Genomic DNA, 24,301 nt, shown 5'->3' on the forward strand with positions numbered 1-24,301 from the left:
CCAAATGAAAACTTGTGTTCATATCAGATGCAAATCTGAGCCAAATCCTAAAAACAGCTATCAACGGTGTCAGTTTTTGCTTTTTTAATGAATCCATAAAATATCAACAAAATTAGACATGTGAGATTTGGCCAACCCGTGCTCACCTGTAGGCTACGCCCCCCCCCCCCCCCCCCCCCCCCCCCTTGCTGTGTGTGCGCGCGCCGTTATGAGTAATAAGCTCGTGACGTCTTGTTTAGGTTACGGGTGGAAGATGACACTGGCCGGGCCGTGATGACGTAGCTGCGGGTCGATCCCTTGGATCTCAGAGAGCTGTTTCTTCTCCAGGTCGAAGCTTGCGTTATTTCCGCAGTGGAGCAGCGGTGTATCGATATTAGATTGCGCGTGCACATCCCCTCCCCCCTGTGCCCACCCTCCCATCCCTTTCACAACCCTGCCTTGCCACCGTGGAATTAGTTAGTTTCAGCCGTTCGTTCATATGTTTTTTCCCCCGTGGGCGCGATGTGAAGCTGTGGAACCTGCGACTCGTCTGACAGCGATGGGGGTTTGAAGGAGGGACCGACGCATCTTTCTCTCCGCATCCTCTGCGCTGCACGGAGGCTCCAGAGGATCATGCAACACCTCAAGCCATGGCGAGCTCTGCTGCTTTTCACCGCGCTGTGCCAACCGGCAACCTCAGACAAATACGGTAAGGAGACGGTGGAGATGGTGCCGAGGGTGGAAGCGTCCTTATCGGAAAATGCTCCATCAGGTACACGATGAGTAGATAATTAATGTACGGTGATCGGGGTACTTCACTTGTGGCATCATGCCCCTGTAATATTCCGGATCTGGGAACATCTTTATTCATGTGTCCTGCTTTCCAAAGCGCCCTGTAAATGATTTGCCACATGGAGATGATGTATGTGGGTAAATATAGAGGCTGATAATGAGATTAGAGTGAGGCGGAAGAGGGATGGAGAGTGAGGAAAAACAAGAGAAAACCTCAGTGTGGTGTGTTTTTTTTATTTTTCAACCTTTCAGAGAATTATGTTTCATGCCACCGTCACTGCTCATGCTGTTATTAGCAATATTTGTTTGTCTGTTGTCCGAGAAGAGAAGAGGGAAGCCACCAAATCCGTTTTGGGAGGAAAGATAGATTAACACGCAGTGCATTAATATCAAAACTACTATATCTACGAGTCACACTTGTATTTTTAATGATATATATCGAAAGTTGCATATTCTATTGATTAAAAATAAATGAAAGAATGAAAACAAGCTAATTGTTTCCTACATTTAAAAAAATGTGTACTTAGTGAGGTCTGAAAAGTGTCAACCTTGCAAAGGGCAGTGGCAGTGACTCTTAATAGAAACAAGAATGACAGCTGGAGCCATTTCATTAATACAATTAGTTCATTTTAATTTTGGTAGATTGGCACGATAAACTGTCATAATTTGTTAGTGATACGTGCAACAAGTTGTGCTTCCCAAAAGATTTTATAATTATTAGGAATTATTTTAATGCAATTACCCAAATATATCTTAATGACAATTAATTGCAGTTCGTTTTCAAGTTTGTTAGCAAGGTAGCCATAATATACCTGGCATTTAAATTCAGATATCATTGAGAAAATTGTTTTACTAAAACAGCATGAAAACAAACACATGAAGAACAATGGGCAGCTCAACGCGAAGCCGTTTTCCATTTCAGCACCATGGAGAGAAACCATGAAGAACTGTTGCTTCCCTTTGTCCATCCACTAACGCCTCTGAGCTTCGCTCTACTTTCACACATGCATCCATCCATCTGTCCACTCCAGCAGCCATCCATCTGTGTGCGACTGCCCGTGGTCACATACGCAGTACGACGTTTAAATTAGAGCTTTTAAAATTAAAAGTCCAAGTTGAATTGGGCATTCATCACATTGTGCACAAGAAAATAACACCAGATCCAAAAATGGAAACCAGTTTTCAATTCCTATAAAATAAATCATAAACCATCAGTGGAAGTATTTTTGCTATTTGTGTGTTAGTTTTAGCTCAGTGCTGCTTTATTGACCAAACACCACCAGATGTCCCTTCCTGGACAACCAGTCTGTATTTGGTGGCTGAGAATGATATTTACGCAGAATGTCTTATCTACGTTGGTTCCTCTGGCAGCCGCTGTGTGCAAATTACTCAGACAGCTCATTATTTCAGCTGCACACATAAAGGTTAACTCAACCCTCCACATATAGAGCCCATGGCCTTTGTAATAAAGGGTGTGCCGTTTTGCAAAACGTTACCAAACCAGTTATAAGTGTTTTTTAAGAAGTGACCAAATTTTAAGTTTTCTTCCAGGAGGTGAAATTAAGAATTACAGAAATCAAATGTCGCATTTGTCATTAAAAATATCCTCAAAGTTGAAAATTATAAAGTAAAAAATCCGAGACATGCAAGATACTCACTTGCGCCATGTATGCAGTGTGTGTGTGCTTCTCCTAAAAAAAGTGAGTGAGTCACTGAAAACGCTGTGTGGGTTGTGCGTCACTTCATCTAAATGTTAAGGAAATAGTAATCAAGTTTTTCTATCCATTCAATTCACCTTTCTGCCAAACGGATACCCACTTGCGATCTCTTGCATTTGATTTGTAATTATCTCTGACTTCCTCTCATTCTGCAAACACCGATTTTATACCATTTATGAGCACGCAAAGAACAACAAAAAAGGAATTTTTCTTTTGGCAAATAGGGGTGAAAAGAGACGTGTGTGGTTAAAAGGGAACGTAAGAAGAAAACAATCCGTGTCGTCCGCCACTTTCTCCGACGCACACTGCAACGAGGTCCTACCCTTAAATAAGTGGAGCGGCTAACAATGAGTTGCAAATAAAAAATACTAGTGACAGTTACAATTACAAACCACTCAACAATAAGTCTTGCCCGACAATAATCTTGTCCTATAAGTATAGTTTAGTATTTTATATCCTGTATATCAAAGCCTGACATAATGTCCTCATGTGATCATATAAAGGTATCGTGCACGATAAGTCAGGTGAATTTGAATACAAGTGACTTGTGTCTGTTTTAAGTAACCATTTGAGGCTGGTTATAACGAGTAGGCCAGGGTTTAGCTCACTTTGTTGTGTTTCTTTAATGTCAGGCAGGAGGATTTGGACTGCAGTAACTGTTGTCCCTCTCTGTCCTTTGACTCAGGTTGCCTGTTTGAGAGGCAGCTGTGCTCATGGGATCAGTTCTGCTCAGATGGTGAGTACATTTTTTTCCTGTCTCAGCCCCATGTGTCCGTCTCTCGCCGTCACCTGCCCCTCTGCCTTTCCTCGTCTTCATCTAAGCCCCTCCCTGGCTCCCCCGTCTCCATGGCAACACTGACATCATCGTGAGGTTGACACCCCCACAGTTGTTGTGGCAATACAGCAGTGAGTCACTGACGCACACTTACGCACTTCTCTGTGGAAATTGCACTTACGCACATGAACAGCCATTGGACGGAATACAAAATGAGTTTTTAGCGTGTGCTTGCAGCTGGAGAGCAGACGCAGGGCTGCATTCATGCTCGACTGAGAGGAAAATAACGACTACTTACTCTGATCGGTCTCTCTGTCAGTCGCTCTGATTTATCCCTCTTTGAGAGCCCACGATTGAAAGTTAACTGCAATCAATTTGTATTTGTTTTTCAGACAAAGAATTACTACAAATTTACCTGTATTTGGAGTTTGTAGGGGATGCGTGTAATATCACAGACAGTGTAAACATCACAGTGTCAACATATGATCTCCCCGGTTCAACACATAAGGAGTACAAAGCTGCTGGTTTGAGTTTATGGTTCACGGTGGGTTTGACTGCATGAGAGGAACAGGAAAGAAATCAATAGGAAACAACCAATTATTCCATTGCACAATTTATCACTGTGATCTGTATGTAAAGAAACGATTTTAGGATTTTGAGTGACATGTTTGATGTCCAAGGCGTTAAAGAGAAAAGATAAAATATTCAAATGCTAATGGAATATTGATTAAATTGTAAAAAAAAAAAAAAAAAAACAGGAGCTAGCTTTGAAACGGTACACAGAGAATAGACGTACGTGAAGAATAAATCTCGGGGATCGTTCTGTGTTTATTTGTAGTTATATTGCAGGTGTTCACTGGACTGCTTCATTAATCCAATGTTTTTGCTGCAGGCTTGTTTGCTGAAGAGTTGAATCAGTACCAATGTGAATGAGCTCTCTCTGTTGAGTGAGACTGATTGCCTGCACAAAGCAGCAGGCCTCTGCTGAAAAGGAAAAAGTTTGCCTTCTAGCAGAGCTCAAACAAATGAAAACATGATCAGCTAATTTGGACCTTTAATTGAGCTAAATAATTAGCTAATAAATCATTTGAATCGGTAATATTCTGATTGATTTCCCCTCAACAATATCGTCAGAGGTGCTCCCTTGTTTAGTTGTGTCTTCTAAGGCTTTGAAAAGGTGGTGGTGCATCGAGCAATCGGCCTCTGAGGAATCATTTGTCTAAAAAGGTCCATTAGAGTTAAAGTCCCTCTCTTTCTGCTTGCCTGCTGCTGCCTGCCTCTCGGCGTGGGGAGAATGGATCGTGTCTTGGTGAGCTGCAATGCACAGCATCTTCTCGTTACCTTCAGTAGTTTATTCGTGTCCTCGTCACAGCACAGTTTCTAAACATTTGGTAGAAATAGTGCAGTGTTGGAGACGTGGGGCTCTTCCCCCTTTGTTCATTATTCTCAAAGACATTGAGCGATGGAGGTGTTTGTCATCAGTGGTGCCACTTAGGGTCATTTAAACATGGACCAAGGTCACGATGATGCCGTTTCAGGCTTCTCCCCTGTAAGCCCGTGGAGTCGGATAGAGTGTGAGGCCAGCGCTAAAAGGCGTGAGGTCACCGGAGTGGCGCTGTGCACAGATGTGGCACCTTGACCTCGTCTAGAAGCAGCTTCTTGAGGTGTTGATTAAGTGGATGATACAGTACAGGTTGATGTGAAACACCCTTCTGGGCAGCCTCCAAGGTTTGGTGGATCATCTAAAACACAAAATTAAGATAAAAAAACAACAAATAATGATTTGAATAATTACTTGGAGCCCTTATTTTAAATAATACATTTGAGACAAACCATTTCTTCGATGTAACATACATCGACTGCCCAACACTGAATACTGCAGTATGCGCCCTGCACAAGAGGCATATCTCCAGAAATAGTCCCAACCCAGTCGCGCCCCGCAGTTTGCTGTTCCTCTTCCCTCTGTCATCAGTCCGTTCACAACCAGGGGATGAGAGCTGCTGTGGTTCTTTACCTTCCAACAGTGCGTTTCCCTGCCAGGATGCAACATCCTGTGGGACATCACGTCATCATCGAGTTTTGTCGGGGAAGGAGGCACGAATTAGTTTTAATATTCTGTCTCTTTGCAGAGAGACAACTTGGAAATACAGTAAATCAGTCGACTCGCTCTTCACGCATCGGGTAGTGAAAAAATAAGCCGTACTGTTCCCTAAACAGTGTCGTGTCTAAAGGAACATGTGAATGCGTACTCGCTTGTTTTAGGCTGACGTCTCACCGGGGCAGGTCGGCTCTAGTGAGATTTGGCCAGTGAGGTGTGGTGACTCATCAATGCGCCACATAATACGTAGTCTGCTCCGCTTTGTCTTCATTCCCATCACATCACACTCAGAGTCTTTTTTCCTACATGAATATCTTCACTTGCACTCATATAGACTTCAGAGTCCCGATGGAACGTGGGTAATGGAATCCTTATATTAAGTAGGAATTTCAGATTCTCATTATCCAACATTATTGTTTAACCTCCAGAAAACCTCCCTAAAGTGGGTCAGACATTGTCCAGTATGAACCGCTTGCATTCCTGTTTGGTGCTACGTTTCATTGAGGCTTATGTCTGAAAATATCGACATTTCGAACATATATATATATATATATATATATATTACATATTTCGAAAGGTGTGACATTTGAAGCTTGAGTTGATGAGTTGAAGCTTGAAATTATACGGGTTGATTTATTCATGTTTGTGTCTTCATGTACTTCTAATGATTAAAACGTTGATTCATTCCATTCATTCGGGTTATGAAAACTGTTTGCAGCAAATAACACTTTTCTTGTTGTTGCCATGAGGATTCCTGCAGGTTACCTAATATTTTTAGAAAGCACACTTTCTGACAGAACCTCGTCAAAAGCAGTGACGAAGGTTGTAAGTGTGTGGGCTGAACTTCTAAACTATGACTCACTGCTGTGGGCTACATATGAATTCTGCACATACAAATTACTGCACTGTACTTCAAGAACGACATCACTGACATATTTGTGGGGGAAAACATGTGCAGTTAAAGCTAAATCTCAATGAAAATACAAGCGTCATTGACTGCAGGGCATTGTTACATTTGCTCACTTTCCTGTAAGCCTCCTTCACGGCAGCCATTTTGATTTGTCAGAATTGGAAAAGCTTGTTTTACTTCCGCTATCGAAGAATCACCAATTTCGGGGTGGAAATCAATTTAACGTGAAATTTTAAAGAGGATATTGTCAAAATAAGAGTTCAAATTCTTACATTGTGTTTGTGTTCATTTCAGATGGGCTGTTTGGTCAGTGTCGTACCTCTAAGCAGGACCTGGTCCAGTACCAGGTCACAGTTCCTGTTCTGAAAAGGATGCAGGAAGTCCTCAAACAGCTCATGCTAGGAGGTGAGATGTGATTTCTTTTGGGGGTCAAACTTTCACCTGAGAATTACATTCTATTTTCTATTGCATTATCAGACCTGGACCATTATACCTTCCACAGATGTGCCTTGAGCTAAATGCTAATGTCAGCTCATGCTAACATGCTGACGGTGTGTCCATCTTAGTTTAGCGTTTTAACACGCAAGTACTAACGTAGTACAGTATAATATACAGGCAGACATCCATTAATTATACAAGAACTTCAAACTACATCCATTAGAAAAAATATTGATTTCAGCAAATCTCCTTTGCTTTCACACACACCTTGCTCTGTCAACTGCTTTAATTGCTCTACGTGTGTGTGTGTGTGTGTGTGTGTGTGTGTGTGTGCGCGCGCACAGGTCTTTCCTGGCAAAATGACATCACCCAATATATTTTATCGAAGGAGCTGAAAAGAGTCCCCCATTCGACCCACCACTCCAGGCCGAACCCTTCTTCCTCGTCTTCTCACTCGTCTCAGTCAGTGCCCTCCAGCTACAGGGATCCACAGTGAGGATTGCACACGTCACACAATGAAAATGAGTCAAAGGACAGAGACAATCATTTATTTCACCCTTGTAGTCACCATTTGTTTACCGCTGGACCTGGACTTTCCTCCCTACCTCCCCCCAAGCCCTGTATATTTATCTCAGTAACCTCTTTGATTGTCTCTGTGTCACCAGATCCAAACAGAACATCCCCCACCAACATGGTTCTAAATCGGGATCCGCACCTCCTGGTGGCAACTATCTGGACTATATGATAGTCGAGCCTCCTCAGTCCTCACTCCGCATGCAGACAGCCTCAATGGACCCATACACATACCACCAGGTACACCACGAGTGTGTGTGCATGAAATCCATAACTAATCAAAGCTAACAATATTTCATAACAGACTAAAACTGCACAACGGTGATAAATACATTGTAAACCTGCATTGAAAATGATTAAAGTATTGTTAAAGAAAAGAAAAATAAATAAAGATATTAGGAAACAATCTAAATCTAAATTCTGGGCACAATGCTCAATCCGCGTACTTCTCTGGATTCCAGCATAGATATCAAGATGACATAGAGAGGTCACTCATTGGAGCCGGAGCTGGTTATGTCCGCCCTTCATCAAGGTCCCAGGCCAATCAAAGAGATCAAGAGCGTGACAGACAGCTGCTACAGGAAGCCTTGTCTCAGTACCTGGCGTCTGCACAGCCTGCCTATCGCCAACGGGGGGGCTCCCCCATGTCTCGTGCAGGTGAGCAGCACGTTCTGTTTTCCAAAAGACGACACAGGATTAAAGCTGCTTCGTTAAATATTACACTCAATGTTTGTGTAAACAAAAGAAAATACTGTGAAAGCTTTTTGGAAGATAATTCTTAAACAACAATAACAACAACATAAGCAATCAATTCTCTTTACCATCATGAACTATGATGAAATGAGCAGGACTTCCTTACTATGAAGACCTGGAGCTGGCGATACCAGTGGACTACGTGGAAGACTACACCCTGGAGGAGAGACTCGGTACTGCAGGCAGACAGCAAACACAGCAGAATAAAAAAGTTCCTCCGCGTATCAGCACTGTGTCTGGAAACAACGGTGAGAAAACAACTCTTCATCTTTTTTAGCAGATTAAGCAGGAGAGTACTTACACCGTGTCCATGAAAATCTTAAAAAAAACAAAGAACAATTGGAAAGCGGAAAGATAACGCTGACTTTGCCATCCTGTGTTAGATGGCCTTCTCCAGAGGATGTCAGGAGTCCTGAAGAAGTACGGAGTTGACCCCAGAGAGCTGAGTCAAGAGCAGCTCTACAAGCTGGCCCTCATTCTGCAGCTGATGCCAACCCAAGAGAAAACAGGTAGTCTTTCAATCATTTAAAAAATTAGAAACCGACTACTGCAGTGTTACCTTCACTTTTCATGCTACAACCAATCCGTAACAGTGAAGTCTGTTGGTGAGATGGTGGAAATCATTTCTGTGTCATTTTTGATTTACTGTACAATTTAAAAACAGTTATTTATCTTTCTTAACACAGATCCAATTGAGAAAGACCTCATCTCCCTCAACGAGGTAGGTTCAGCATTCCTGGTCAGCAGTGTTCACAAGAAGCAACCGTTCACCTTTATTTTCACTGATAGGTCGTCTATTAATTCCCCTTAGATGCAGCTATTGAAAACAAACAGTTTGTCCCAAAAGCCGGGGAAGCCCGCCACTGCTCCTGGTCCTCCCGTGGCCCCTCATGCCCCCACCTTCTCCTCAGTCCCAGCTACACCTCCAGTCGAGAGTGCCGGACTCCTCCCTTCCGCCTCCCAGCCTCCGCAGGCCGCGCCTGCAGAAGCCGGTCAAGGCTCGAAGGAGCAGGGGCCAAAACTGGTTGAGGGTACAGGAGCCAAGGAGGAGTATGGGTACATAGTCACCAACCGGAGGTCAGCGCGCATTCAAAGTCAACTTTCTGTTTATTGCAAATAAATGAGTAGAATAAATATCCTCATGCCAAAGGCTGTGAAGAAGTGGATATGTAAAATCACTAATTGTCATAATAATTGCCAGTAAAGAGCAGCAAGTGAGACATTTACGAAACATGATTGGATAATAATGTTTTTTGTTCGTAGTCCCCTGAGCTTGTACGATGGAGTGAAGCTGTTGGAGCTACTGGCTGATAAGATTCACCTGACAACCAGCAGCTTCATCAACATAAGGTAACACACCACCGTCATGTGTGTGGTCGTGTGCTGGAGAGTCGGCCTTTCTACTCAGTTCTGAAGCATTCCACGTGTGTGCTTTTTGTGTTGCCAGTGTGGTGGGCCCTGCGCTGACGTTCCGGATCCGCCAGAACGATCACAACATGACGGCCGCAGAGGTGGCCGCTAAAGCCTGTGAGGCTCAAACGCACAAAACGTGCCCTAACGCGAAAATCTCACAGCACATTCTCAAATACCAACACGCCAGTATTCTTTCTCAAGAAATGTCTTCTTCTTCTTCTTCTTCTTCTTCTTCTTCTTCTTCTTCTTCTTCTTCTTCTTTTCTCACCCAAACAGTAGCGGAAAAGAACTTCCTGGAGTCTGAGACAGGCTTGAAGATTGTGCAGACTGGTGTGGGAGAGGTACTTGGAACACACCCACAGACAAAACCTGCTTAGTCTCTGGGGAAAACATCCTGTGCGACCCCTCCAATCAGTAACACGTGGAGCAGTTGCCAAGGCAACGGAGATCTAATCACTGATCTGCATTGCCTGCCATTTGCCATCTATTCATGTATGGATGTCAGCTTGACCGATGATGCGACTTGCTAATGGGGAATTAGACCCCCGACAGACTACCAGCTAAATGTTATTTTGTTTTGTCGCTGTGTTTTGTAGTTACATTACATTTTTGGTATTGCGCTGTAAGCATATCTTAAAAAGAATAAAATTAGCTCACATATCGTTAGAAATACTACTTTTGTGGGCACTAGCACTGCGCTTTAGCGCAGCACAGACGGGGGCAGCACATCGGTCTCAGTTACAGTGCTTGTTTTCCATCCGCCACTACGCTCGCTGTGCTGCGACACTGTGTGTGGGTGTTTCTCTGTGTGCGTAAAGCCTTGAGTGTTTACCCCCTGGAGTGCAAGTGGCCAGAACGAATCAGCTAGTCTCCACCTCATAACAGCGAAAACCATCGTTCCACTTGTTGCCATGGTGCTTCTTCTCTCCCCCCTTTGCCCCTACTGTGGCTCCCAGATCCCAGGTGCTATGGCAACCATCACAGGAGTCATTAACCTCATTAGTCGCACACTAAAACACACTGCGGGCCTTATTCCAGGCCTGTGAATCATTGCCTGCAATTTAAACTTCATGTAAAATGAATTAACAACAAAATGCACATTGAGACTGCTTATTAGGAGAACACACACACACAAAAACATACACGCAGATTGAAGTCAGGTCTGCAGATAACATTGTAATTGTCCTGGCAATACATTAATAGAACATGTGTGTCAATTCATTTAAAAGCTACATTGTTTTTCCCCCAATTAATTCAGTCCAAATGAAAGCCTGATTTGAAAAAAGAATTTCACTAACACTTAAATGAATGTTTGAAATGAATTAATTCTGCTGTATTGGGCAGCAGAGCAAAGACGATATTCTATGATAGAAAGGAAGATGAAGAAGGGGTGGAATGAGGCAGTGCTGTCTTTTTAACGTGTTCCTGGTTCATCCTGGATCATTATTCCTCAGACCTCTGTCTTCAAAAGTCAACAACCTCCAACAACCTCTCCCCGAGTCCACCTTGCTGACATGTACAGTTACCTAGAAACGAACGTGTTGCTAGAATGAGATGAGTGACCTTTGGATTGCAGCGGATAGTCCCAGAGCTCCCTTAGCTTAACTCTCAAAAGGCCAGCGGTGCACGTCAACAAGTGGGAATAGCACTTTGCTTTGGTACTAATATGTTTCAGTTTTGTGTTACGTTCCCACTTCTTATTTACTCTTTACAATGTATTTTTTCCCAGAGGACAGATGCACGGGGTCTCCCCCAGGTAACCAGGGTTTCGCAGGGCTCCAGTGGCACCGTCATCACCCTCGTGTCCATGGCGGTCGTAGGAGGCGTGTTGGTATTGGCCATGGCTGTAGCCTGTTTCAGGCACCACGCTCAGCAAGTGGCCAATGGCAAGCTCGGACTGGGGCCAGAAGGAGGAGCAGAAACACACTTTGACTACCAGGTTTTGTCTCTTTGTTTGCTTTCACCTTTGTGTAATCGTCTTCGGAGTATAATGCATTGGGAAAAAATAAGAAACCAACTTATGTATGCTTATAGATCCAATGCATGTGGGAATTAAGACAACTTAACACAATAAGTTACATTGAAATGCATTCATCATTTATTATTTTACCTGATTATTTAGTATCAATAATTAATTATGTATGTAATGTATTAATGATAAAAATCTTTCCCTTACTCTCCTCTCAGGAGCTGTGTCGGCAGCACATGGCATCTAAATCGCCGCTGTCCCGTCAGGACTGTGTGGGTGCGGTGAGCAGCAGCATGGCGGGGTCCGCCATACCCACAGGCGCCGGCGGTCGAAGGGGTACAGACACGTCCCGTGTCAGCAGCGTCTCCTCCCAGTTCAGCGACGGCCCCCAGCACAGCCCGTCCTCCACCCACAGCTCCACCCCATCATGGAGCGAAGAGCCGGCCCAGTCCAACATGGACATCTCCACCGGTCACATGATACTGGTGAGCGCTGTAGCGGAGTGAGCAGCTGTAGCGGAGTAACGGCCGGCTGAGAAAAATCACGTTATCTCGCGTGTCATCTCTCCATCAGGCTTACATGGAGGATCACCTGCGTAACAAGGACCGCCTTCAGAGGGAGTGGGAGGCTCTGTGCTCCTACCAGGCCGAACCCAGTTCGGTGGCCGTGGCGCAGCTTCCGAACAACATGGACAAAAACAGACGTGCTGAATCTCTCCCCTGTTAGTTCACTAGCGTGTCGCTGGATTCTCCTCTCTCTGTGTGTCATATTTACTCGTCAGTCGTGCCGTGACACATTCTTGACAGCTGCTTTTCTTCTGCAGACGATCACACCCGGGTGAAGCTGAAGAGTGACGTCAATCACAGTAAACAAGATTACATCAACGCCAGCATCATTGTAAGAATGCTTTATACGATCCCAGACTTTGTCCTTATGTGACCATTTAATGTCATTTTCAGTTTGTTTGCTTGGTGATTTATCCCCTCATGTAATATGAGGATCTAAATACAGGCGCTCTGATCATCATCATGTCTGATGCACTATTAATGAACTGGATGTGTTGGAATATGTATTTGAAGTTCATCATTTATACTGCATTGCTAATTTGAATGTAGGCCTATATGAGTTGAGCCAGATATTCATCTTTTGTTACCGGACAAAGAAAATCTCAGGACTGGAAAATGCATCCGGTTTGCTTTTTTTTCTTCGATCTACAAGCCCAAAGCCTGTGATGTCTCTCCATTAGAATTCTTCTTCTGAGTGTAAAATGTCAAATTGTATTCACGCCCAAGAGGTCAAAGAAAGGCCTTAAATCTTAAAGCCTCTCTCTCATGCATTTATAAACACGTACTCAACGTGAGAATCCTCACCTCTCTTTCTTTTCTCACCTGTAACCCACAGTTTGATCACGACCCTCGCCAGCCAGCTTATATCGCCACACAGGGACCGTTGGCTCACACCGTCGCTGATTTCTGGCAGGTCAGTGCCGTCTTTGCACCGGAGAGGATTCGCTTGCTGATAAGTGACAATTTAAATCGATGCGGGTCGTTGGACCACTCGTTCCACCTGCAGGAAAGCTGCCTTTGTTACTCGGGGTTTTATTTAAATGTGACAATTGGATGTGTGTGTGTGTGTGTGTGTGTGTGTGCTTGTTCTCTCCAACCCGCAGATGGTGTGGGAGAACGGCTGCACGGTGATAGTGATGATGACAGCTCTGGTGGAAGATGGAGAGAAACAGTGCGAGCGGTACTGGCCCGACGAGGGCTCATCACTCTACCACATCTATGAGGTTCACTTCCACAACATTTCCCCTTCAGCGCAGCGTCTTTCTTATAGTGCTTTAATAGTGACAAACGTCCACAGTAACAGGTGTTGGACCTGTGCTTGTAGTAGTTTTGTTCAAAAGGAAGGTTTAAGATTAATTTGAGAATTATCTGCTTTTGGGGAATGAAGTCAGATCCCTACAATTTAATAGAGAATAAAAAAAGCATGAATCTATTTTAAATCCCAATTTTGAAAAAAGAATCAAAATGGTCTCTTTCCCGTCCCTGTAATGGTAATACGTGTTGAGGTAGTAACAATAAAAGCAAGAAGAAGAATTTACTTTATTTTCAACACACAAAAAGATCGTGTGTGTTCAAACGCTTGCACCCGTCATTTTATCATTTTATTGAACGTCTTGTTCATTTATCTCTTGTTTCTGCCCTTTCTTCCCCCGCGTGTCTCTTGCCGTTGACCAGGTGAACCTCGTGTCGGAGCACATCTGGTGTAAAGACTTCCTGGTGCGCAGCTTCTACCTGAAGAACGTCCAGACGCAGGAGACCAGGACCCTGACGCAGTTCCACCTGCTGAGCTGGCCGTCTGAGGGCACGCCCACCTCCACCAGGCCGCTGCTGGATTTCCGCAGGTGAGGACGCAAACGTGCACCTGCTAACTGTGCCGACGCGAGTCCCCCCCATTTCAACACGGTGGGAACAGAAATGGTCCGAATGCCGTGTGTGTGTCTGTGTGTGTGATGTTGTGTCACCAACCGGTGCCCTGACACGTTGGTGGGGTTCAAACTCCTCCCGATGGCCTTCATCACATCCAGCTTTTTGTTTCGTTATTCTACATTCCTCACCCTCTCCATGAGCTGTCTCTCTCCCTCTCTCTCTCTCTCTCTCTCTCTCCCGCTCTCCCGGTGTGCAGGCAGATGGGTTTGTATTTTAACATCTCCCAGTGTCATTTTTGTGGTTTGCAGCTAGTACTCTGGCTCCAGTTGCATAGTCACAAAAATGAGCATTGGCAGGTGTGACTGGCTACTGCAAGAGGGACAGTGAATCTGTGGCTTCCTCTTCACCTTCTCTCTCCTGTTCCATCGTCTCACAATCACACTGTGCGCTTGTTGTTGTCCTTTTTTCCTCTTTCCTGATCCTTCTGCTTAAGCATCTACTTATGTCTTGGTCACGGGTCGCAGGAAGTTATTCATTGAACATGCGATCACGGTTAGTTGTGGTTACAAGGTTTGTAGTGACTGGATGATAACGAAGCCTTTCTTTGTTTCTCCTTTCCTTCTCTGCTGTCTGTTGTTGCTATTTTTCAGGAAGGTGAATAAATGCTACAGAGGTCGTTCCTGCCCAATCATCGTTCACTGCGGGTAAAAAAAACAGAAAACAAAAAAAAGAATGATTTCCGTGAAAGAGGACGATTGGTTCAATCTTAATGCAACCTGTATGTGTTTGGAAAGCCGATTCGGGTGAATGAAAGGAGAATTGCATTGATCATTTCCCTTCATACCTGTCACCCTGACAGTGATGGCACTAGCCGGACTGGCGCGTACATCCTCATTGACATGGTGTTGAACCGCATGGCCAAGGGTGAGTTATCTCACACCAACACACACTTATTTAGGATATTATTCAATAGTGAAATATTTTGGAAAGATAACACGGTCAACATTCGGTGGTTATGCCGAGATCTGCTAATAGCAACGCACACTGATGTGTTACCTTTTTTGGACAGCGGGAGGGGCTAGAGTCCCAATGAAGTCAGATCACTCTGCTTGTGTCAAATTTAAACTATTATTCCGCATTACGGTACGAATTTTGCATAAAATAGGGCGTAATAGCCCAAGTAGTCTAGATGTGTTGTTCAAACCAAAGTTTCTTTTTCCTAACCAAATAGCTGCAGGTCCTTCTGAAGGTGTACTTTAGTATCAAGCCAACATCAACATTGGATTGCAATTGTTCTCTAAATTGTTGGGATTATTTTGAGCGAAGGATTCTTTTGTTGCACCAAAGCCTCATAAACTGTGCTAGCGATGATTTCACTGTCCCTGTTGTTAGGAGTGAAGGAGATTGACATTGCAGCCTCACTGGAGCACATCAGAGACCAGAGGCCGGGCTTAGTGCGCACCAAGGTACCACACATCTGTCTTTGTGTGTGTGTGTGTGTGTGTGTGTGTGTGTGTGTGTGTGTGTGTGTGCAGCCCTTTTAAAGTGGCCGTCCATCCATCATTGTCCAGTTGCCTCCCTCTGTGCCATCTCTAACCTTCCCTCTCACACCTTCCTGTTTCTGTTCCCCCGCTTGTCGTCCCGCCCAGGACCAGTTTGAGTTTGCGCTGACAGCAGTAGCCGAGGAGGTGAATGCCATCTTGAAGGCCTTGCCACAGTGAGCTGAGGACATCCACGGGGAGCACAGAAGGACTTGGAAAGGAAAACACTTCATGTATGTCAGGCCATCACTGTAAATAAGAATTTGCCGTTACTGCTCTCGTGTTCAGCATGCAGTATTTTACCATCTGTTCAATCTCTGGGTCTCTAAAACTTTTTGGAACTTAAATCAAATTATTTTTGGCGGAAGGTAAATATGGACAGAGGTTTTGCCCATATGGTACACATGTCATCTTTTTTTCTACCTAATTAGACACAACAAGGAGGCCACAGGGTGATATACTTTGCCCTTTACCTCCCGAGTCTGACAGGGTAGATTGCACTTCTGTTAATGTTTACCGATGGACTTCCATTTGATTCCATCTTTGCTTCATTTCCCTTTCTACCGGACATGATGACATCACCTCAAAGGTCAACAGATGATTTTCCGCCAACACCGAGGGGGTCCTTTGGCCGTTGAACATTACAGCTTACGTGGTTTATTGTTAAAAATGGTGTCAAAATTTGTAAGACCTCCCTTCAGCTGATACACAATAGGGTTTAAATTCGTTGGAACTCTGAGTGTGTTGTAACCGTATGCTATTGTCTCGTGTGTGTTGATTTCCAGCAGGGTTTCATCTGTGAGGCTTGTCTCGTCTGCCGTGACAACATGATAGTTTGCGCTAAGCACTGGTCCTTTTGTAACGGATGCTGTACGCCTCTCTCTCTCTTTCTGCAGACAAAATACCTGCTTGTTGTCTGACTCGGTGTACGGCTTTGTGATTAATGTAAATAATTCCTCCTGGTTGTGTTTATTTCGTGTAGCAGACAGATAATATCTGTAAAATATCTATAGAAATGTATTTTTGACTTGATCGGAATAAATTTGTGACGTGATGCAGCAAAAGAAAACTAAAAAACATGCCTCAAGCTCATTTTAAGAACCATCGGTATGTTTTTTGTTTCAGTATTTGAAGCTATTTTAATGTATTTTTCAAAATGTATAAATAGTGCATCAAAAGTGCAATCATTTGTTGGAATTTCTGGCTTTTATAGACAATGCCCCCCACAGCACAAGGGTGAAATTGCCAAAAACATTTGTATCACAATATGTCAATTAGTAGACTTTTTCAACCTCAAATGAAATTTGTGGCATTGTTAGCTTAAATTCTGCGTCGCTCAACCTGACACTTCTGGTTACAGCGATAAACTACCACAGACTGGTCAGCAGGAGATGCTTTATTACCTCTGCTTTATATATCTAGTAACATTTTTTTCTCTTTTCTTTCACCAGTTTCCACTTGCAGGCATAATTCAAACTAAAATTAAGCTGAAAAAAGTGTTAGTTGATGCAGAGATGACTAGAACTATTCCCTCAGTCTTTCCAGTCGGTTTGCTCTACAATGACCTATGTACACACACAGTATAAATAAAACAACGCGCGTATGCATCTTATGCGTCATGTCATTAAGAGTCGTTCAGCAGGTAGTAGCCATGGTGGGCAGAGACAGACATGTGCGTCATGTGGAATTGACCTTTGACCTGTAGGAATAGACGTACAAGGACATGTTACAATTCATCCGTAATGCAAGTACTGTAGGCATCAACTGTTGTATAAACATGACTCCTTGGAAGGATCATTATCGACATGGGGCTCATGGGGCGACTTAGGGGAGCTTCACGTTCACACGGTTCATTACCTCAGGGCGCGGCTAGGCCACAGCACGGCATGAGCCAATCAGGTTAGCTCGTGAAGGCCTCGAAGTCTGAGTCTGAAACATGGAAGCAGGGAGTGTGAGACAAACCAAACCTCCTACAGGAAGTCCAAATCATCAGGTACAACTAGGTCCGTCAGTCAGAATTAAGCATTTAAAAAGATGTTTCTTTTGATGTCACAATGTGATCTTTTGTTTTACAGACAGCAAGAGCTCCATGACGTGACAATGTAAGATAGATATTAGAGGGTGATATCAGCACGAACAAAATGAAAATGCAGAAGCAAAGCAGAAAATTGGTATGTACTATAATATATCTAAAGGTGACATAATATCCTGTCCATGTAGATAGTGTGGTGGAGGTCTACATGTTTTTGGTGACAAGAAAAAATAGATTTGGGGTTATAAATGAACAATGTCTTCTTTCTTATCAAGCTGATAGTTGCAATGAAAATGAGCGCCATGAAAGCAGAATGATGAGAAACATACAGCTGGTGAGGGAGAGTTGAGGGTCAGTGGGGTAAGAAAATAAGGGCACATTGAACAACAAACCGAGTGAAATCAAATTTAAATAAAATGTTCAAGTTCTGTTGGCGTTTCTTTTAAAGTTAAACTACATACGCTCATTTTCTTCACATTTGAATGGCTGGTCCAGGAAGAAGCATTCCGAATGATAGACAGTCTGTTTCAAGTACTGCCGTTAGTTTCGTGATAATGGAAGTTCTGGTGTAGCAGGACATTAGTGATGGAAATGTGTAGAAAAAGTGTAGGAAATGCAAAGCAATTACTGCCATATTCTGAAATCAAAAAACAAAAATCCCAATTATCCTCTTCAGCCCAATCTTTATTACTTACTACTCTTTTAGAAATTTGAAGGAAAAATTAAAAAACACACATGGCAGTTTAGATAGTACAAAAACTAGTATGTTGATGTATAGCTTTGACATCTGCTCTGCTGGAAACACATTAGTTATTTCTCTACTGTGGCACATTTTCAAGGGTAATTCAAGCAAATAAAAAACAGTAAAGTAGCTTAAAGCATGCAAAGGCACCAAAAGGATCAAATTCTGAACCATATTATATAATGATTCATAGTAGCTGTGGTTTACAGTCATGATGCGGTAGATATTGTACATTGTGCTACAACCTCATAAAGTGCTGCCGCTCCCCAAACATGGTCATGGTATTTTAGTGAGGGTATAAAGGCCGAGAAAGGTAGACAAAGGATACATTCCACCCTGACTAATGCACTCTGAACTGAACTCTGTGCTACGGGTTCGCCGATCCTGACCGAGCGTATTTACAAGGTGTGTTTGCACTGTAAACGTCCTGTTTTTTTTCTTGTTGTGGGCCCTTTGCAACAAAGAAACGCGGCGCCTCAGCTGAGCCACACACAGAAAAAACACAAACACACACACAAGTTCCTCTGAATGACGCTGTGTTCAGTCTGCATGAATATTTGGCAAATTCACTTACATTCAGAAAGCTATTGGTTCACAATCAATTTGATCTTATAGCTGATATTATTGGCAAATTCACGTGGAAATTTTGGCACTAATTAAAAGTGGACTCATTCTCTTTCTTTGAGAAGTGTTAAGACTGAATTGACGCGCAAGTTGATCGGTCCGCCTCACATCAAGAGACAGACTATCAGGCGGAAAACAGAATACTTAGGTATAAAAGATAAGGCATTGCAAATACACACACACACACACACACACACTCAACGCATTAGCACAAAACACAACCACACATCTTTTTCTTTTTCACACCGCCATCACTTTTCTTCCTAGCAGGTTGCTGTTCGCTGCTCTGGTCGGTTGCCGTGGTGTCGGCAGTGGAGGACGACTCAGGAGAGACGTCTGGTTCCCTGGTGGCCGTTCCCTCCACTACCCCCCCGGCTCCGGGCCCCGAGTCCATCTTAAACTGCCCTTCTGCATCTCCCGCGCTTTCAAGCACCTTCTCAGCACGAGCCACATTCAAACGCGTCGTTTTAACAACCCCTCCTCCTCTACGGCCACCCGCGGCTTTGCCCACACCCCCGGCACCTGATATGAAGTCGGTGGCACCTGCTCTCCGCTGGGCATCCATTTCGGACAGACTGCATGCCAAAGCCACCTGCAGGTCTTCATCTTCCTCGTCATCCTCGACGCTGCCCGCGAGCCCGCAGCTGTAGAAGGGGGCGGAGCTGAGTGACCGGTGTGTGGGGGAAGGGTGGGCGCCGGAGTGGGGTCTTTCGGGCGATATGCTTTGGATTTGCGGCTTCTGAGGGGAGGGGCGCGTCCGTCCCTCTCGCCGGCTCAGCTCCAGGGCGAGGGCCATTTCGTCCTCCACGCCTGGGAACAACGCACAAAACAACACAGGGGGTGATTGGCACAGGCGCCGCTTTTTTGGCGAAGGGATAGAAAATGATACGATCTGTAGATGGTCTTACCATTAATTAGGACACTCTTTAATACCCCATCCTCCTCAATCTCTGTTCTCTCCTGCCCATTCTCCTTTACCCTGTAACAAGGCCAATGCAGGGATGAATGGTAAATTACATCAATGTGTCTGTCTGTGTCTGTGTGTGTGTGTGTGTGTGTGTGTGTGTGTGTTCTGTCACAGTGGTATATTCTCTAATTCAAAGTCCAAAGCTAATTGTGTAAGATCTGTATACCAAATTCAGATCAAATAAAATAATGATGCATTTAGAAGGACATGTTTTTAAAATTGAACGGAAAAATTCTGACATTTAAAAATGATTGTTTAACTTTCTTATCTGACTGCATTGCTCATAGCCGAAATAAGTCCTAAATCTATTTATTCAAAACATATATTTCCCAAATAGTTTTTCTCAGGGAGGCCTTACGTACTTCTTGGTGGTTGTGCGTTTGCCGTTTATGATGCGAGTGGAGGTAGAAACGGATTTAAAGTTGCCCATCCCTCCGCCCATGCTGTCCATGCCTTCCAGACCACCCAAGGATGAGGAGAAGGTGGAGAAATCAACTGATGTAGGACAGACGATCCGGAGAAGAAAGCAGAAAAGAAGAGAAGAGTTGGATTCATCTACGTGTATTATTACAAAATCTCAGTTTGTGCAAATGTGAAACCTGTGAATCATGTTGTCAAATATAAAAACTCAGCTCCCTTGTATTTCAGTGGCCTATTCACCATTAGCTCCTAAAGCTTCCCACTCGCGTATTGTGTGAATTGCCAAAACCGACCCACATTATAACATAATGCAGTTGTTCAGTTGACGCTGCTTTTGAAATTGTGGTCACAACATGAGACGCCGTGTCGAATTCGACAGCTGCAGCACAGGTGACTGTTTCAGCATGCGACTGTTTACCTCGTGCTGCAGGAAAGGAAAAGAACCGACTGGGTCCGAGGCGAGAGTGCGAGCCTCCAAAAGACGAAAAGTCATCTGGATTGGGAGAAGGAGACAGACACGAATGATTATTTATATAGTATCTAACTCACTAAGAAGTTGGACTTAAGTCGAGCAATTGATAAAACAATCGTGTCTTGATAAAACAATCAAGACACGATAATTAGAAATTCAAATTAAAATAGTAGAATTTTCACTTGTCGAATGGAATATTCATTAATAATTAATAAAAATGCTCGTAATAGATGCGTATGACTTACCAAAGAAGTTAGCGAAAGGATCCTGGCTGCCAAAAAACTCTTTGAAAACCTCATCTGGGTTGCGGAATGTGAAGGTGAATCCTGGGAAATCAGACGGAAAGTCTGAGCTGGAGGATCCTGGAAAATGAAGCAGGGCCAACGGGGTCAGGTGGGTGAAGAGCAAAAGAAAAGGTAGAGGAAGAAGAAACAATATTAGGGGAATAGGGAAAAAGGAGTGAATAAAATTGAAGGGGCGTGAAACATTAATGAAGGAAACAAGTGGAGAGAGTGAGGGGAGAGGAAGGAAAGGTAACACAAACTATCATATCTCGATACCTCACTGGAGTCGAGTTTTATGTACCTGTGTGTGGCACTCTGTCGTTTCCGCATCTGTCGTATGCAGCGCGCTCACTCGCTGTAGAGAGGAACAGAGCAATTGGACGATGGAACAAAGAACGCAAATACACATACGTGCATGTGTCTGGATAAAGACGCACTCTGCCGTGACTTACTGTCAGATAGGACTTCATAGGCTTCCGCCAGTTCTTTGAACTTTCTCTCTGCTTCCTCTTTGTTGTCTGGATTCTTGTCCGGATGCCACTTCAATGCCAGTTTCCTGTACCTGAAAACCCCAAACACAAACATCGACTCATACACACTATAGATACAGAACTAGCATAACTAGAATGGATAGAGACATAACCAGCACCGTGGTCTCTTCTACGGCGACAAGCAAGAGCCTTCGAGAAATAAGACACAAGTAAGAATGGGAATGTTTGGAATGATTTGGAATTTCATTTCAACACATAAAACTAAGAAACTGCTTGAAGTGAAGAACATATATAAGTCGTATTTACTGATCAAGTGAAATGTTGATGTTCATTAATTATTCAAAGTTAGCCCTCACCCTGGAGAGATACTCCTTGGACACTGTTGGAAAAACTTAAAACAATGTTTTGTCTAAGTCTAAGTCCAATCTCACAGGGACTCATGGCGCCAAAGTCCAAAATGAAGTGACCTGCACTCACAGTAAGATTAACGACAGTCTTTTGAGATCCCCCCTCTTTTAGTGCATGTGCTATCAGGCATTTGTGCACGCCCCTTTCACGCCCTTCGGGAAGCATTGATGCATCGTGTATGTTGTCAACTCTGTCTCCTACTTGCAAGTATATTAATAAACAATGTGTAAAGAGTGCGATTTTTCACAGATACTCACGCTTTCTTGATGTCATCCTGGGAGGCTGTTTTGGACACTCCCAGGACGTTATAGTAATCCACCATGTCGCCTCCTGTCAGTCCTCACCGCTCCGCCCCTGACAGAAAAATAGCTTTCTTTTGAATGCAGAATATACTTGACTTTGATTAGACACGCGCATTTTTGCATTTATCAGATTCCCATCTGCAACAATTACAAGTTTGTACGTCTAAGGTATTTCCAAAAATTCCCCAAAAGCAAAAGAAACAGCTTGTTTTGTATTTAAGAAGGCAAGGCATAATGTAAACCCATAGTTTGTCATTCTCAAATACAGATCATGGAAACGTGTAATTCGTGTAGTTTTGCTTCGTATGTTACAACACCTTCTACTATTCGAAGATGTTGTTTATGGACGTCTGTTGTTTTCATTGGTGGATCTCTAAATACAATATTGGTTTCTTCTGTTTTTTATAGTCAAACGAAATGAATCCCAAATACATTTTGAAGTCAAACATATAAAGTTCAACAGACATGTGCACACTTTGTAAAGCTGCTGTTCATTGGTTTAAGGAATGAGTCATTGTGCATCACACAAGCAATGCGTAATGATCAATTGACTGACCACACGTGCGATCATAATTAGTGTGTTAGTAAGAAATAATAATCAACCAATGATTTCATGCTCACGTGTCTCCGCTGACATGAAGAGACTCAAAGGAACACTTTGATTTCGGAACACTTGGAAGTGATCACACACCTCAGACCGGTCAGCGGTTCCTTATTACACTCATTATAGCCGCAGGAGTGTGAACCTGACGGGCGGATCTCAGTAGTGGACCGAAGGGGGACTTCCAGACTGAGATGAAACAACTAAACATAACTCTCTACGCCTCTCGGGAAACGGCCATGCGCTCACTCGAGTATTATTACTATGTTATTTCTAGCGTCATGGCATCTGACAACTGGCGCTGACGTGCCAGGAGGCCCTGCGCAAACTTCACCAACACGCAGGGGGCCGATGCCGATGCGCTGTAAGCCGCGGACTGCGCATGTTAGAATGAACGCCACAGGCCAACATTCACATTATAAGGATACTTTTGTTTTTTTCGTTTGACACTATATTTCCTAGTATGGTCAAGTTGGAGGAATAAACCCGCACAACGGTCACCGTGCACTGCCAGCGGGTACAGCGCGCCGCTCACGAGCGGCCATTAGCCGAGGCTCGGCGGTACTTACCGTCTCGGTCGCTCGGGGGGGAATTAACGGGCAGCTCCGCAGTCGCTCCGCCGCTTCGCAGCCCCTTTTTCTGCGCCGTGACAACACATGCGCAGCCTCGAAAACTGCGGCGTGCCGCTTGTGCCTGCGCCGCGTCTCCTGCACGGGCTCCACCGCAGGGAAACGCTTTAAAACGTGGGGGGAGGGGGGGACGGACGGTCTACGTCACTTATCAGCTGAGAGACGGGCACCGCGCGTCTGGAACGTGCGAGAGTTTGGGAGCGTCGCCGGGCCCGCCCCGCCCCGCGCGCGCAACCGGTGCCGGTTGCTCCCGTACGTGCTGGCGTGGCTCCACCATGTGGGTAACCGGATCCTCACTGTGGATCAATCTTTCAGCCGGACGAATAGTTGATCACGCGATCGGTTGTCTCGATCATTTCTTGTCATGGTGAATTTAGTCCCAGTGTCTGTGCCAGATATTTATGTTTACTTGTTACTCGTGTATCCCCTTTGTACATGCACTACACTTTGTTTGGCTGGTTTATAGAATATGATTAATTCTAATACGTTGAAGGACACAATATTAAATATTAAAGTGCTTCTTACGTATTATTAGTAGTTGTTATCCAATAAAATGATATTTATATAATTTTAATTTTCACAGGCTATCATACTACTAATTTGTATTATAACAGTCTGGATTGTATTATTATTAGATCTGTTCTTAATATATGGAATACATATGATCCCTTCATAAACGCATTGTTTAGTGAAATTACACTACTCACATTGAGGAGAACAGAGACGCTTAACACATGAAATTAAAGGACCGGGGAGGTTTAAACGACTAAACAACTTACGCAACTTCACCAGCTGGTCATGTTGCTCCCATCTAGTGGTGGAAAGAAGTAACTGCAGGTAGACGGCCGGCTCACCCACAGAGGCAGGACGTCAGCAAACATTGAGAATGTAGAATGTCCTTTGTAAATGAGTGTGAGCAGGGCTTAAATACACATTCT

At 44.0% G+C, this 24,301-nt stretch overlaps 2 protein-coding genes across 5 annotated transcripts; one reads left to right on the forward strand and one right to left on the reverse strand.

Annotated features, from left to right (window-relative positions):
* The first annotated feature begins 195 nt into the window (after positions 1–195).
* ptprna (protein tyrosine phosphatase receptor type Na) lies at positions 196–17,515 on the forward strand. 3 transcript variants are annotated; one of them, XR_005714392.2, is made up of 25 exons: positions 196–688; positions 3,175–3,225; positions 6,567–6,677; positions 7,055–7,202; positions 7,376–7,523; positions 7,745–7,940; positions 8,132–8,284; positions 8,420–8,545; positions 8,723–8,757; positions 8,848–9,113; positions 9,300–9,386; positions 9,484–9,563; positions 9,726–9,790; positions 11,179–11,388; positions 11,637–11,903; positions 11,992–12,139; positions 12,242–12,315; positions 12,820–12,897; positions 13,088–13,207; positions 13,659–13,825; positions 14,501–14,554; positions 14,710–14,774; positions 15,243–15,316; positions 15,500–15,624; positions 17,467–17,515. XR_005714392.2 is itself a non-coding variant. In XM_040201402.2 (24 exons), exons 1-24 carry the CDS (start codon positions 613–615, stop codon positions 15,569–15,571), a joined length of 2,871 nt encoding a protein of 956 aa, XP_040057336.2. In that variant the 5' UTR covers positions 196–612; the 3' UTR covers positions 15,572–16,995. The 3 variants fall into 3 exon arrangements, 1 of the variants encoding a protein (XP_040057336.2); XR_005714391.2 differs by lacking the exon at positions 17,467–17,515 and adding an exon at positions 15,981–16,995; XM_040201402.2 differs by lacking the exon at positions 17,467–17,515 and having other exon boundaries at positions 15,500–16,995.
* dnajb2 (DnaJ heat shock protein family (Hsp40) member B2) lies at positions 16,770–23,595 on the reverse strand. Of its 2 annotated transcripts, XM_040201413.2 has the most exons (11): positions 23,304–23,595; positions 22,089–22,185; positions 21,385–21,494; positions 21,234–21,287; positions 20,894–21,010; positions 20,595–20,669; positions 20,119–20,251; positions 19,698–19,768; positions 19,312–19,599; positions 17,249–17,320; positions 16,770–17,090 (listed from the first exon to the last, which is right to left on the reverse strand). In XM_040201413.2, exons 2-10 carry the CDS (start codon positions 22,151–22,153, stop codon positions 17,292–17,294), a joined length of 942 nt encoding a protein of 313 aa, XP_040057347.2. In that variant the 5' UTR covers positions 22,154–22,185; positions 23,304–23,595; the 3' UTR covers positions 16,770–17,090; positions 17,249–17,291. The 2 variants fall into 2 exon arrangements, with proteins under 2 accessions (XP_040057347.2, XP_040057346.2); XM_040201412.2 differs by lacking the exons at positions 16,770–17,090; positions 17,249–17,320 and having other exon boundaries at positions 18,087–19,599; positions 23,304–23,593.
* Between the last annotated feature and the right edge of the window lie 706 nt (positions 23,596–24,301).

The sequence above is a fragment of the Gasterosteus aculeatus genome, chromosome 16 (assembly GCF_964276395.1).
Source record: "Gasterosteus aculeatus chromosome 16, fGasAcu3.hap1.1, whole genome shotgun sequence".
Lineage (NCBI taxonomy): Eukaryota > Metazoa > Chordata > Actinopteri > Perciformes > Gasterosteidae > Gasterosteus > Gasterosteus aculeatus.

Coding starts and splice junctions, on each gene's coding strand:
- ptprna (XM_040201402.2), top strand. CDS start 613: ATGCAACACCTCAAGCCATGGCGAGCTCTGCTGCTTTTCACCGCGCTG. Junction 9,114..9,299: donor TACATAGTCACCAACCGGAG/GTCAGCGCGCAT, acceptor TTTTGTTCGTAG/TCCCCTGAGCTTGTACGATG. Junction 11,904..11,991: donor CCACCGGTCACATGATACTG/GTGAGCGCTGTA, acceptor TCTCTCCATCAG/GCTTACATGGAGGATCACCT.
- dnajb2 (XM_040201412.2), bottom strand. CDS start 22,153: ATGGTGGATTACTATAACGTCCTGGGAGTGTCCAAAACAGCCTCCCAG. Junction 20,670..20,893: donor TCCTTTCGCTAACTTCTTTG/GTAAGTCATACG, acceptor CTCCCAATCCAG/ATGACTTTTCGTCTTTTGGA. Junction 20,252..20,594: donor TTCCTTTCCTGCAGCACGAG/GTAAACAGTCGC, acceptor GTCCTACATCAG/TTGATTTCTCCACCTTCTCC.